At 38.8% G+C, this 13,489-nt stretch overlaps 1 protein-coding gene across 17 annotated transcripts in view; it reads right to left on the reverse strand.

Annotated features, from left to right (window-relative positions):
• Positions 1-13,489, reverse strand: part of eya4 (EYA transcriptional coactivator and phosphatase 4) — a 526,724-nt gene that overhangs the window by 202,920 nt on the left and 310,315 nt on the right. For all 17 annotated transcript variants that reach the window (XM_059645294.1, XM_048531657.2, XM_059645296.1 and 14 more), the window contains one exon: positions 5,360-5,409. Coding sequence is in view for 11 of the 17 variants with exons in the window: in XM_048531657.2 (XP_048387614.1) it covers positions 5,360-5,409 (50 nt within the window). In the remaining 6 variants the exon portion in view is untranslated. The remainder of the gene's footprint in view (positions 1-5,359; positions 5,410-13,489) is intronic.

The raw sequence follows: 13,489 nt of genomic DNA on the forward strand, positions 1-13,489 counted from the left end.
CTATTGAATTAGTAGTATTGAAAGGACAGGCAGATGGACAGAGGAGATGGGATTACCTTGTTCATAAGAAATAAAATTAAGTTGCTATCAAGAAGTGATATATAGTGTCGGAAGTGTAGAATTTGTGGGAGTAGGGTTGAGAAACTGCAAAGGACAAAAGGCCCTGAATGGAGTTGTGAATGGGCCTCCTAGCAGTAGTCAGGATGTGAGGAAGAATGTAAATCAGGAGACAGAAAAGGAATGTAAGAAAGGCACTATTACAATAATCAGGGGAGACTTCAATATGCAGGTGGACTGGGAAAATTAGGTTGTTAGTGCATCTCCAAGAAAAGGAATTTGTGGAATGTCTTTGAGATGGTTTTGTTGGAGCAGCTGTAGTAGAACCCACCAGGGAACAGGCAATTCTGAATTTGGTCATGTGTAATGAGGCAGACTTGATTAGGGAGCTTAACATGAAGGAGCCCCAAGAGAGAAGTGACTGTAACATGATGGAATTCACTTAGTAGTTTGAGACAAGGAAGAGTGAATCAGATGTAATGGTAATACAGTTGAGTAAAGGTAACTACAAAGATATGAGGAAAGAGCTGGCCAGGGAAGATGGTGGAGCAGTAATGACAGGGTTTTCTGGGAATAATTTGGGAGGCACAGCCAAAATTCATCCCAAGGAGGAAGAAACATACCAAGGGGACGATGAGGCAACCATGGCTGATGAGGGAAGTTAGGGACAGCATTAAAGCAAAAGGAAAAGTACACAATGTGGTGTAGATTGGAGGAAGCCAGAGGATTGGGAAGCCTTGAAAAACCAGCAGAGGATAAGTAAAAAGCAATAAGTGGGGACAAGATGAAACGTGAGATTAGGCTAGCTAGTAGAAGAAATGAAGATTACAAAACCTTGTTTAGACAACTAAAAGATAAGACGGAGGCAAGAGTGGACGTTGGCCACTGGAAAATGAGGCTGGGGAAGTAGTAATGAAAACAAAGAAGTGACGGAGAAACTGAATGGATACTTCACATCAGTTTTCACAGTGAAAGACGTCAGCAGCATATCAGAATTTAAATAGAGTCACGGGTCAGAGGTGAATGTAATAGCCATTACTAAGGATAAGGTGCTTGTGAGGTTGAAAGGTCTGAAGGTGGATAAATCATTTGGACGAGGTGGACTACATCCCAGAGTTCTAAAAGGAGATAGCCGAGGAGATTGGGGAAGTACTGGTGGTGATCATTCAGAATCACTGGAGTCAGGGAGAGTCCCAAAGGACTGGAAAATGGCTCATATTTCATCCTTCTTTAAGAAGGGTGGGAGGCAGAAGACAGGAAACTATACCAGTTAGCCTAATTCCAGTTGCTGGACTTTACAGTCCATTACTCAGAATCAAAAACGGGGCAGAGTCAGCGTGGCTTTGCCAATGGGAGGTCAAATCTGTTAGAATTCTTTGAGGACTTCAATCAGCAGAGAGATTTCCCGCTTCCTTCAATTCCCATTGATTCCAGTTTTTTTTCGGGCTCCTTGACACCACACTTAGTCAAATACAACCTGATGTCAAGGGCAGTCACTTTCACCTCATCTCTGGAATTCAATTCTTTTATCCATGTTTGAACCAAGGCTGTAATGAGGTCAGGAGCTGAGTGGCCCTGGTTGAACCCGAATTTACCATCACTGAGCAGGTTATTGCTGGGCAGGCGCTGCTCAATAGCACTGTTGATGACACATTCCCTCCCTTCACTAATGACTGAGAGTGGACTGATGGGACGGTAATTGGCCGCGTAAGATTTGTCCTATTTTTTGTGTAGATGTAAGATGTTTGGAACAGATTTGTCTGGCGTGTTCTGAAACACAAGTCCTCAGTACAGTTGCTGGAATGTTGTCAAGATCCAGCACCTTTTTCATATCCAGTGCCTCTAGTCACTTCTTAATTTCACATCGAGTGAATTGAATTGGCTGAAGACTGTCATGTCTGAAGTTGGGAACCTCTGGAGGAGCCAAAATGGATCATCAATTCAGTACTTCTGGCTTAACATTGCTGTGAATGCTTTAGCCTTATTTTTTGTTTTAATGTACTGGGGGATGGGGATATTTGTGGAGTTTCCTCCATCAGTGAGTTCACTTATTCATCACCATTCATGACTGGAGGCGGCAGGACTACAGGACTTAGATCTGATCTGTTGGTTATGAAATCTTGTTGCTTATGCTGTTCAGCATACAAGTAGATCTGCTTTGCAGCTTCATCAGGTTGGCACCTCACTGTTAGGCATACCTGGAGCTGCTTTTGTCATGCCCTACTGCACTCTTCATTGAACCAAGGTTGATTCCCTAGCTTGAAGATAATGGTATAGTGGGGAATACTCCAGGCCATGCGGTTGCTGATTGTGTGGGAGAATAGTTCGATTATAATGAGGGAGGCAGTGGCCTAGTAGTATTATCGCTTGACTATCAATCCAGAAACCCAGGTAATATTCTGAGGACTCAGGTTTGAATCCCATCATTACACATGGAAGTTAAATTCAATGAATAAAATCTGGAATTAAGCATCTAATGATCAACATAATTCCATTATCACTTGTTGGAAAAACCCATTTTGTTCTCTAATATCCTTCAGGGAAGGAAATCTATCATCCTTTCCTGGTCTAATGTACATGTGACTCCAGGCCCAAGGCAATGTGGTTGACTCTTAACTGCCTTCTGGCCAATTACGTATGGGCAGTAAATGCTGGCCTGGCCAGTGACGTCCTCATCCCATGAATGAACAAAAACATTTCTGCTGCTGTTGGCCCACAACACCTCATGGATGTCAAGTTTTGAATAGATAGAACTGTTCAAATCTTATGACACTTAGCATGGTGATAATGCCATGCAACACCATATTTTTAAAGTGAAGGAACAAAGTTGTCTTTACTGGATACTGTCATGGATAGATGCATCTCTGCAGGCCAAGTATGTTTGCCAATTTGTTGGTTTCCTAACCACCTCCTGTAAACTCAGTCTTTTGGCAATATTCTTTAGGACCCGGTCAGAGGCCTACTAATTCAGGGGCCCAAACTAATACTCTGGGGAGATGGATTCAATCCCACCACGGCGCCTGGTGAACTGATGATCAGTTAATAATTCTGGCATTCTGTCTCAATAATGATGTCATGAAACTATCACCAATAGTCACAAAAGTTCACTAATGTCCATTAGGGAAGGAAATCTGGCGTTCTCACCTGGTTATGTGACTCCTGACCAATGTCAAAGTGACCGACTTTTAAAACACCCTTTAAAATGGCCTATGCATTGCATTCGGCCTGAAATTTCCTTGGATGAAGGTTACAGGAAAAAGCAGGGAGTCAGACTGGGTAAACTCCTTCTTCAGAGAACTTGGACAGATGCCTCATCTATGCTATAACAGTTCTGTGATGTTTACTGAACTGAACCACCCAGGGATGATTTAGTCACTTCTGCTGCTTTGCTTTTCAATTAACGTACCAAATGCTTTCATTAGCATTCTAAAGGTTAAGTGGAATAAAATTTACTTTGAACTGAATGCAATAAATCCACAATACCCAACCCATTAAAACTGCTCTGCTGCTTATTCTTGACATCAGCAGCAATTTTCAAATGCATATATGTAATAAGAGAAGGGTCGTTATAGGCTGACGATCAATAAATGAACTGGTTTGTTTGGATCAGGAACCCTGAATACCACTCCCACAAAGACAGTTGAGAAGTAAAACTAATATCTCAACTCACTTCGCCGTTCACTCTGCAACTGAATCTAAATTTAAATTTGTGAAGCTAGTAGCACATCAGAGCAAATTTTGAAGGTTTTGAATTGAGTATACTCATTATATTGTGCAATGGATAAACCAACAATTAAACAATAATTTCCACTGAATCAGCGTAATTTATCTGGTATGCAAACACTATGCTTGGTGTATAAAATGTCTGAATAACAATTGCTCTGTTGCATTTAAAAAAAGTAAAAGCAACCTGTTTGGACATGTTATGACCTGTAGATTAGGCAGGACTTGAGCCAAGACTGGCCCAGAGATAGGGAGACCATAACTGCAGTACAAGATGCTCTATTTTATTTCAATGCCTAATCCTCCATTTTATTTCCATGCTTGCACTGCTTTTTTTTCTGCATTCAATTGCATAGTTCAGCAATATTAATATCTGCGCTTACAATATGTCCCATTGTATTTAAGCTGAAAGTTTGAAAAACATGTCAATTTGAAGCTACTTTTTTGTGTAAAACCTAAAAACATTTTTGAAAGTTTATTTACTTAAAAATCAATTTCTATCACAGCCAGATACTGAATTGACAGAAATTCTACAAACAACCACTCCAAGTAAAATATAAGGAACAAAAATGATGGAAACTACAGAGAACAGCGACATTCTATTTATCAGACTACGTGAGCAAAGGGTCCAAATTTTAACAATCACTAGAATTTGTCCATTTGTGGATGAGATGTGGTATTAGACTGTTCTTAAACCTTTTTGTTTTACATCTTCATTCAGTCATGTGATTTTAATAATTTAGCCTAATATATTTTAGCCAGTTACAAAACTAGAAATTGCTGGAAAAGCTCAGCAGGTCTGGCAGCATCTGTGGAGAGGAATTAGAGTTAACGTTTCAAATTGAGTGACCCTTCTTCAGAACTGTTTTAGTCAATTGTTTGTTCTATGCAGAAAAATCACAAACCTAACAGAACATCTCAAACATTAAACAAACAATACAGAAATTTCAGAGATAGTAGGAACTGCTGATGTTGGAGAATCTGAGATAACATGGTGTGAAGCTGAATGAACACAGCAGGCCAAGCAGCTTCAGAGGAGCAGGAAAGCTGATATTTCAAAACATCAAACTTTCCTGCTCCTCTGATGCTGCTTGGCCTGCTGTGTTCAGACAGAAATTTCATTTCATTTACATCCGTGAGAGACAAATTTCAATTTTATTAGCATGCCACGAAAAGTCAAAAGTTAGCTTTTAAAAATTTACAGTTTTTCAAAAATATTAAAATGATCAGAGCCCAAATTGCTCATTATGTCTATAGCTTGTATACCTGCTCTTAATATTGTCAAAATGGCTGAATTAAAACCTAGAATTCACTAATATCACTCCAAGAATTTTCCCAACAATGAACCCACACCTATTTTAATAATTGCCTTTGCTTTAAAACATTCCATCTGCAAACATTTTAGTTGTAAGTAATGATAGATCACAGTTTTAGTTTAATAATGAACCAATTTCTCAAGCAATTGATGCCTCTACATAAGAAACTATGCAGGAAATGCTAATATTATTTATCAGTCTTTAATTATTAATTACATGGTACAGTTCACTTTAAATGCATAAAGCATGGAATGTTCAATTACCTGGTGTTCTGAGGCTCTGTAACATCTGAATGTGGCTGTGTTTTCTTTACCTGCAAGAGTAATAGCTACCAATTACTTCTCTTTGATTAACTACAGCTTTAGTCAAAAACATACAGAGTACTCAGATTGCTAATGAAAAAGAACTACTCACACATGATACATGCCTTGATGCAACTCTTTTGCTCATGATTATCTCCTTTAAATACTTTCTTAAACCTTTACAACAGCAGTATGTTAGGCTAACTGGACAGGACTAGCTGTCAATTACACTTCCCAGACTTATTGCAATATGAAAAGCACTTTTACTTTCAGTGTCCTGCCCAGAAACAAAGAAGTCAAAGAACCAGGTACCAACATTTGAAGAAGAAATTATACTGTCTACAGTTCACTGGGGTGTCAAGTTATCCATTCATTCTTATCTGCTCCTTTCTACATCTTCACTGGAACACTCTGATATTAAGGTGTGTTACTCTGTGAATTTAATCATGTAGAAAGGTGATACCACAGGAATGTTATTCCATCTACGCATAACAGCAGATCAGTTCTGTCCAAACCTTGTAGCTTCAAACATGTAAATACACTTTTATGAAGTTCCATGAAACAGCACTCCTCAATTTGTTCATAACCAATGTACCAGAAGTGTTTCAAAGGAAATTATGGATGAACAATTACTGATGGCCTGGCTAATGGTGCCCGTGGAAAAAAAGAAATTACACACATTCTTCCCGAGCACATCTCTTATTTCAGCCTACAGCACAGAGAATATTTTTCCATTTGCCTTTTTAAGAAACGAAAATAATTACCCTTTTTAAAATGTCCGTATTTCTTGTACACATCCAAGGCCCGCACCAATGTTCAGTGTTCATGTTGTGAATATTGACAAGCTGGATGCTCATTGGACAGCATCATAGCAAACCACGAGCTGTTCCCCACCAATTGTTCGCAAAGATACTTCCTGAGGGGTTATTTACTAATCAAGAACTGCAGATGCTCAAAATCAGAAATAAAATAAGAAATAACTGGGCTGGCAGATAAATTCTTCAGAACTTTCTGAAGAAGGATCACTGGAAGTGAAAGGTTAGCTCTGATTTCTCTTTACAGATGCTGCCAAACCTGCTGAGATTTTCCAGCAATTTCAGATTTTGTTGGCTACTTTCTACTGCTTTTTGAGTCTCCTGGAAGATTTCATGGCTGTGGAGTAAGTTGGGGGAGGGGGCAAAAAAGACAAATGAAGTATTTAAACTTGCTGCTCTGTCTACAATCATATAGTTAGAGCATCATGACCAAACACATGCTTTCATTAAGCGGGTTTGATGGATCAGTCAATCTTTTCCTGTCTGTTAATATAATATGTTCATATGCCACTACATCAGCCTTTTGAGTGGTTGACATTTTATTTCTTTACCCTCGAACATTGAAACTAGTTAAAGTCATATAGTCATAGAGATATACAGCATGGAAACAGGCCCTCCAGTTCAACTTGTCCTTGCTGACCAGATATCCAAAATAAATCTAGTCCCATTTGCCAGCATTTGGCTGGCCCATCTCCATCTAAACCCTTCCAATTCATGTGCCCATCCGGATGCCTTTTAAATATCATTGTTGTACCAGCTTCTAACACATCATCTGGCTGCTCGTTCCGTACATGCAATGCCCTCTGCGTGAAAAAAGGCTGCCCTTTAGATCCCTCTTAAATCTTTCCACTCTCACCATAAACCTATGCTGTCTCACTTTCGACTCCCCAACCTGGGGAAAAGACTTTGTCTTTTTGCCCTTTCCATGCCCCTCATGATTTTACAAACCTCTCTAAGATCATCCTCATCCTCTGACACTCCAGGGAAAATATCCCCAGTCTATTTGGGCTCTTCCCATAGCTCAAACCCTCCGACCCTGGCAAATTCCTTGTAAATCTTTTCTGAACCATTTCAAGTTGCACAACATCCTTCCTATGACAGGGAGACCAGAATTGCAAGCAGTATTCCAAAAGCAGCTTAAACAATGCCCTGAATAGCCACAACTTGGCCTCCCAACTCCGATGTTCAATGCACTGACCAATAAAGGCAAGCATATCAAAAGCTTTCTTCACTATCCTGTCTACCTGTGACTCTGCTTTCAAGGAACTATGAACCTGCACTCCAAGGGTTCTTTGTTCAGCAACACTGCCCAGGACCTTACCATTTAGTGTATAAGTCCTGCCCTGATTTGCCTTTCCAAAATGCAGCACCTCACATTTATCTAAATTAAACTCCGTCTGTCAATTCACGGTCCATTGGCCCATCTGCTTAAGATCCTATTGTACTCTCAGATAACCTTCTTCACTGTCCATTCCACCTCCAATTTTGGCATCATCTGCAAACTTACTAACCATACCTCATAGGTTCACTTCCAAATCATTTATATAAATGTTGAGAAGCAGTGGACTCAGCACCGATCCTTGTGGCACACCACTGGTCACAGGCCTTCATTCTGACAGTTGAGGTTTTTTTTCCCCCAAAATGTTCTCTTATCACCAATCACTTCATGTCAATTCAAAGAAATTTTCTTCAAAACTAAAACTGGTTTGCATTGGTGAAACATTCAAAACTAAAAATAAACCATAAAGTCGAAATTTACAACATATGTACACTTCTAATAAACATCTTCATGTTGTATAAGGGTACAAAGGTCTAAAAGGGTTAATATTGAGGAGTACCTTTAACACCATCCACTACAAAGATGTTATATAGACTTGATGGGAGAATAACATAGGATTTCAAACGAGTGAGACCTACCATCTAGATTCCTCTCACAGTCCTTGCAACAATGTTGATCACATTTGTGCAGCCTGTACTTAATTTCCAACATGCAAAGAACCATATCTTGTTTACAAAATTAGGGTACTGAACAGTTTTCCTCTACCACGCCAGACCAACAAGCCCTGTAGATCCTTACTTTAAAAGTGGATGTGGCTGTAAACCAATCCCATTGGTGAGTTACAGTGTAGAAAGCCTTATACAAAAGGTGCTGTGGGTTGCTCACGCAACAGTGCAATCATGGCAGATATGTCAAAATTAACTTAGCTGTGAAGTACATTAACCAGTTAACAGAAATCCATTCAACACATTTCATGCATGATAAAATGGAATTGGAATTGTGCTGATTTGTTCTAGACAAGTCCAAGTTAAGTACGAATATAAATGCCAGGCATAAATTTTCCAATTAGATGTTGTATATATCCTGAGTTTGAGAACATTTTAAAAGCCACAACATGTTTATAAAACCTACCAAATAATTATGAACTAAAACAAAAATTACAATATTCACTGTATAAGTTAGTGCAAAATTAGCATTCAGAAGAAAATATCTTTGAGATGGCAAGAAAATAAATGTCTACCCCACAGGCACATTTTTGTAAGTAGCATTTGCCAAGATGCTGTAATGGTCAGGTGTATAGTCCAGTCTTCTGTAATGTCCGTAAGCATTTCAGCCTGATGTGTATAATATCACAACATATGAGGAAACCATGGAAAGTATCAAGATACACAAAGAGAATAATTGAGATAGTAAGAACTGCCAATGCTGGAGTCAGAGATAACACTGTGGAACTGGAGGGACACGGCAGGTCAGGTAGCATCAGAGGAGCAGGAAAGCTAATGTTTCAGTTCAGGACCCTTCTTCAGAAATAGGGCCCCATTTCTGAAGAAGGGTCCCAACCTGAAATGTCAGCTTTCCTGCTCCTCTGATCCCGCATGGCCTGCTGTGTTATAAATACTTTGATTGTTTTTCATTAAACTGTCAAAATCACAAAAAAAACCCAGTAATTCAAAAAAGGTCACGAAGTAAACAAAGCCTTTTTTAAAAAAAAAGTCTTAGAAAAATGCAAGGCAATATTTTCTAATCTATTAAATCCATTCTGTACATTATGAATATGTATTCTTTTCATGACATCCTGGACTAAAAACTGATAAACCAGAACACAACAATGCAAGAAAATAGTCAGTAAATATTAAAGCTACATTTTAAACTAATCCAGAGACACTGCAAGAAAACAAAATTTCATTAGAACTTTGTACGTTGTTCATCAAAATTAATGGATATGCTGTACTTCTGAACAGGGAGTGCTGAGTTCGGATCTTGGCATTTACTGCCCCTTGTAAACAGGCTCCTTCTGTACATAGCTAAGCTGACTGTGGAGCGAAAACAAACTCTTGAATACTGCAAAACAGGGAAGAGGGAGAAAGAAAGATGATATACTTTCTTACATGATTCAAATGTGTGCATTAGCATAATCCCAAGGTTCACAGGTTGGAAAATTATGTGAATGGTACAGATGTGAGGGTCAACTGGATTTTTCACACTATTCTTTAGCTTTTCTGTGCGTAGGGATAAATTCAAAGTAGAGACCGTAACTAAGCCAATAATTGTGCATTGTAACTCTACTCTGCCTGGACCTCTAGTAGGCACAGGGCTGATGGGCTGAATGACCTCATTCTCTACTGTCTGATTCTATAAAGTAAAGTGAGCACGTTATTAATGGTTTAAAGTTTAAATTTGATTAAACAAAAATTGTTCTCTACGCATTATTATTTTGTCCAAGTTGCTCGTTATTTGTACCTTGGAACATGTCTATCCAGTGATTCACAGGACATTTAGGAGACACAGCACAGAAACAGGCTATTGGGCTCAACTGGTTTACGCCAAAACTTAAGCTTCATCGAAGCTTCGTCCTTTTTTTCCTCTCCTAAACTATTATTCTAACCCTTGATTCTCTTCTTTCTCACATGTGTTCATATACCATTTACTTTAACCAATTCCTGTGGCTGCACAGTACATAGTCTCTATAGTTATTGGGTAAAGACGTTCTTGTGAATTCCCTATTGGATATCTTGATGATAATTATATATTGATGATGTCTAGTCACCTCTTCTTCGCAAGTGGAAGCACTTGTCCTTTCATCTGTGAGAATTGTATGAAACTGTGCATAATTTTAAAGACCTCAACTAGGTCGGCCCTTTTTGAAAGAAGAAAGGAGACCTGGGCAGTCTATCCTTTCCTTGTTCACGGACCCTTACATTTCTGGTATCACCCTTGTAAATCATTTTTTCTCAATGCTTACAATTTAGCAGCCAGAACTTCACTGAATACACTAAACATCATGAAAAGTTCAAGGCAAGCATAGCATAAACCTCAATTTTCAACTCTATACCTTCCAGAAATAAAGTTTAGTGCTTAATTTGCTTTGCTTTTGGCCTTGTTAATCTGTGGTGAATTTTTAGTGATATCTACTTACACTACAAAATCCTTCTTCCTTTAGCCCAACTATACTTGCACCTTGCAATTCAGAAGTAATCTATTCCTCCTGCACCTTCATATATTGGTGCAAATTGCCCTACTTTTTCTGTACTAAATTTGATATGATATAATCATTGAAGCACTGAGTACGTATGAATTTATTGCAAGATTGAAACTGCAAACTTTCTCTCTTAAGAAATAAGACCGCAGAAATATTTTCATCATCTATGACTACAGGTGAGGTGACTGATGGCTGGTGAGTGGCTAATGGGTACCCTTGTTTAAGAAAGTTTGTAAGGAGATATCAGGGAACTATACATCTGTGAGTCTGACTTCCATTGTAGGTAAATTGTTGGAGGGGATTATACAAGATAAGTTTTATAGACATTTAGAGAGTCAAAAATTGATTAGGGATAGTCAGCATGGTTTCGTGTGAGGACATTTGTGTCTCACAAACTTGATTGAGTTTTTTGAGGAAGTCACCAAAAAGATTGATGATGGCAGAGCAGTAGATATTGTTTATTTGGATTTTAGTGAAGCCTTTGACAAGGTTCCGCATGGCAGACTATTTGATAAAGTTAGATCACATGGGATTCAGGGTGAGCTTGCCAATTGGACACATAATTTGCTTAACGGCAGGAGACAGAGAGTAATGGTGAAGGATTGCTTTTCTGGCCGGAAGCCAATCACCAGTGGTGTTCCACAGGGATCAGTTCTGTGTCCTCTTTTGTTTGTCATTTACATAAATGATTTGGATGAGGATAGAGAAGGCATGGTTAGTAAGTTTGCAGATGGCATGAAAATTGGCAGCATAGAAGACAGTAAAGAAGGCATTCTAAGATTAGAAAGGAACATTGATCAAATGGGTCAATGGGCTGAAAGGAGGCGATGGAGTTCAATCTGGATAAATGCAAGGTATTACATTTTGGTGCAACAAACAAGGACAGTGCTTATACAGCTAATGGTAAAGCCTTAGGTAGCGTTGTAGAACAGAGGTACCTAGGGGTGTAGGTATATAATTCTTTGAAGTTTGCGTCACATATAGACAGAATGGTTAAAAAGGTGTTTGGCACGCATGCCTTCATTGCTCAGTCCTTTGAGTATAGGAGTTGGGAAGTTATGCTGAGGTTGTACAGGACATTGGTGAAGCCTCTTTGGAATAGTGTCTCCAGTTCTGGTTGCTCAGTTGTAGGAAGGATACTATCAAGCTGGAGACGGTTCAGAGGAGATTACCGGGATGTTGCCAGGTCTGGAAGGTTTGAGATATAAGGAAAGGATGGATAGGCTGAGACTTTTTTTCACTGGAGCAGAGGAGGTTGAGAGGTGATCCGACAGTGGTTATAAAATAATGACAGGTACAGGTCGAGTTATTGGTGGTTGTCTTTCCCCTAGGATGGGGGATTTCAAGATGAGGGGACACATTTTTAAGCTGAGAGGAGGGAGGTTTTCAAAAGACATGAGGCAAATTTTTTACCCTGAGGGTGGTTCGCATGTGAACTGAACTTCCTAAGGAAGTAGTGGAAACAGGTACAGTTACAACGTTTAAAAGACATTTGGATAGACACATGAATAAAAAAGTTTTGGAGGGATATGGACTAGGAGCTGACAGTTCGGACTAGTTTAGCTTGGGATTACGTTTGGCATGGACTGGTTGGACCGAAGTGTCTGTTTCCACGCTGTGTGGCTCTATGACTTATAAACAGCTGGGGATTCTTCTCTCACACTTACGAATGATAAAAGAGAAAACTGCTTTAAAATTGTGTAATATCCTAATATTGTTATAATCCCAGTTGATTTTATCACTGGTCAGGGCAGATCTTCGACTGAAACTGGCTTGATAGATCATTTTTTTTTGCTTTAACAAGGTGATTCTACAGTGAAACAGAAACGTACAATGCAGCATATTCAGTTTTAATGATAAAACAGAAGTGTAATATGCAAAAGAAAAAGAATAAAATTGAATGACCCAAATTATTCACATATAATACAAGTTTAAAGACTTACATGGTAAAATACAATCCCATTAATCCCAAAAGCACAGCTTTTCAGTACTCATACAAGAGAGGATTCCCTTCTCTTTTGTATCTAGAGGGCTTGAATTTAACTATGACTTCAATTCATTCATACAACTAAGTTTGTACTTTCTCAGCATCAAATAACTCCTGTTATAGGCTGTAACCAAATACCGCTGGTACGGAACTCTCAAACTAAACTGCTTACACTGAGATAACCTATTCTTAACAGTTCTAAACAATCTCCTTTCATCAGAAGCAACTGTTACTGCACATCCAGCATCTGTTAAGTCTTCTGCAAAACTGTCCAATTTAATCAGAAACCTTGTTCCTCCAAAGCTATGGATGTTTCCCCTTACCAAAAGAAAAATAAAGTATCTGATTTTCCAAAATTTAAAGTCGAGTGCACAACTGTTTATTTTGCTTGTGAAGATTCTCCCAATGTAGTTCTCATTAGCCTCCAAGAATTCCCAGGGCAGAGAAGTTAACAGTAAGAAAGAAATAACTTATTTTGTAGTTCCCAAACATGTCCTCAGAATTGTTCAGAACATTTTATAAGCAATAAATTACTTCTGAATTAGAATCCTGATTGCTACATTAGCAAACAAGAGAAGTTAATTTGCAACTGGGCAGATCTGATAAAAAAAAGGTTGAAAGGCCAGATAATTTTTAAGGTGTTAATTTTAACATAAGTGTTGTGAGAAATCCCTACTATCATCTAGATTATGCTACAACTACATTTTATGTCCACCTAAACTGGGCTCAGTACAAAGAGACAGCAGCTCTAATAATGCATCACCACTCATTTTTGTACCAAACCACAGGGTCTGGAGTTTATTGTGAACCA

Source organism: Stegostoma tigrinum, chromosome 4 (genome assembly GCF_030684315.1).
Source record: "Stegostoma tigrinum isolate sSteTig4 chromosome 4, sSteTig4.hap1, whole genome shotgun sequence".
Lineage (NCBI taxonomy): Eukaryota > Metazoa > Chordata > Chondrichthyes > Orectolobiformes > Stegostomatidae > Stegostoma > Stegostoma tigrinum.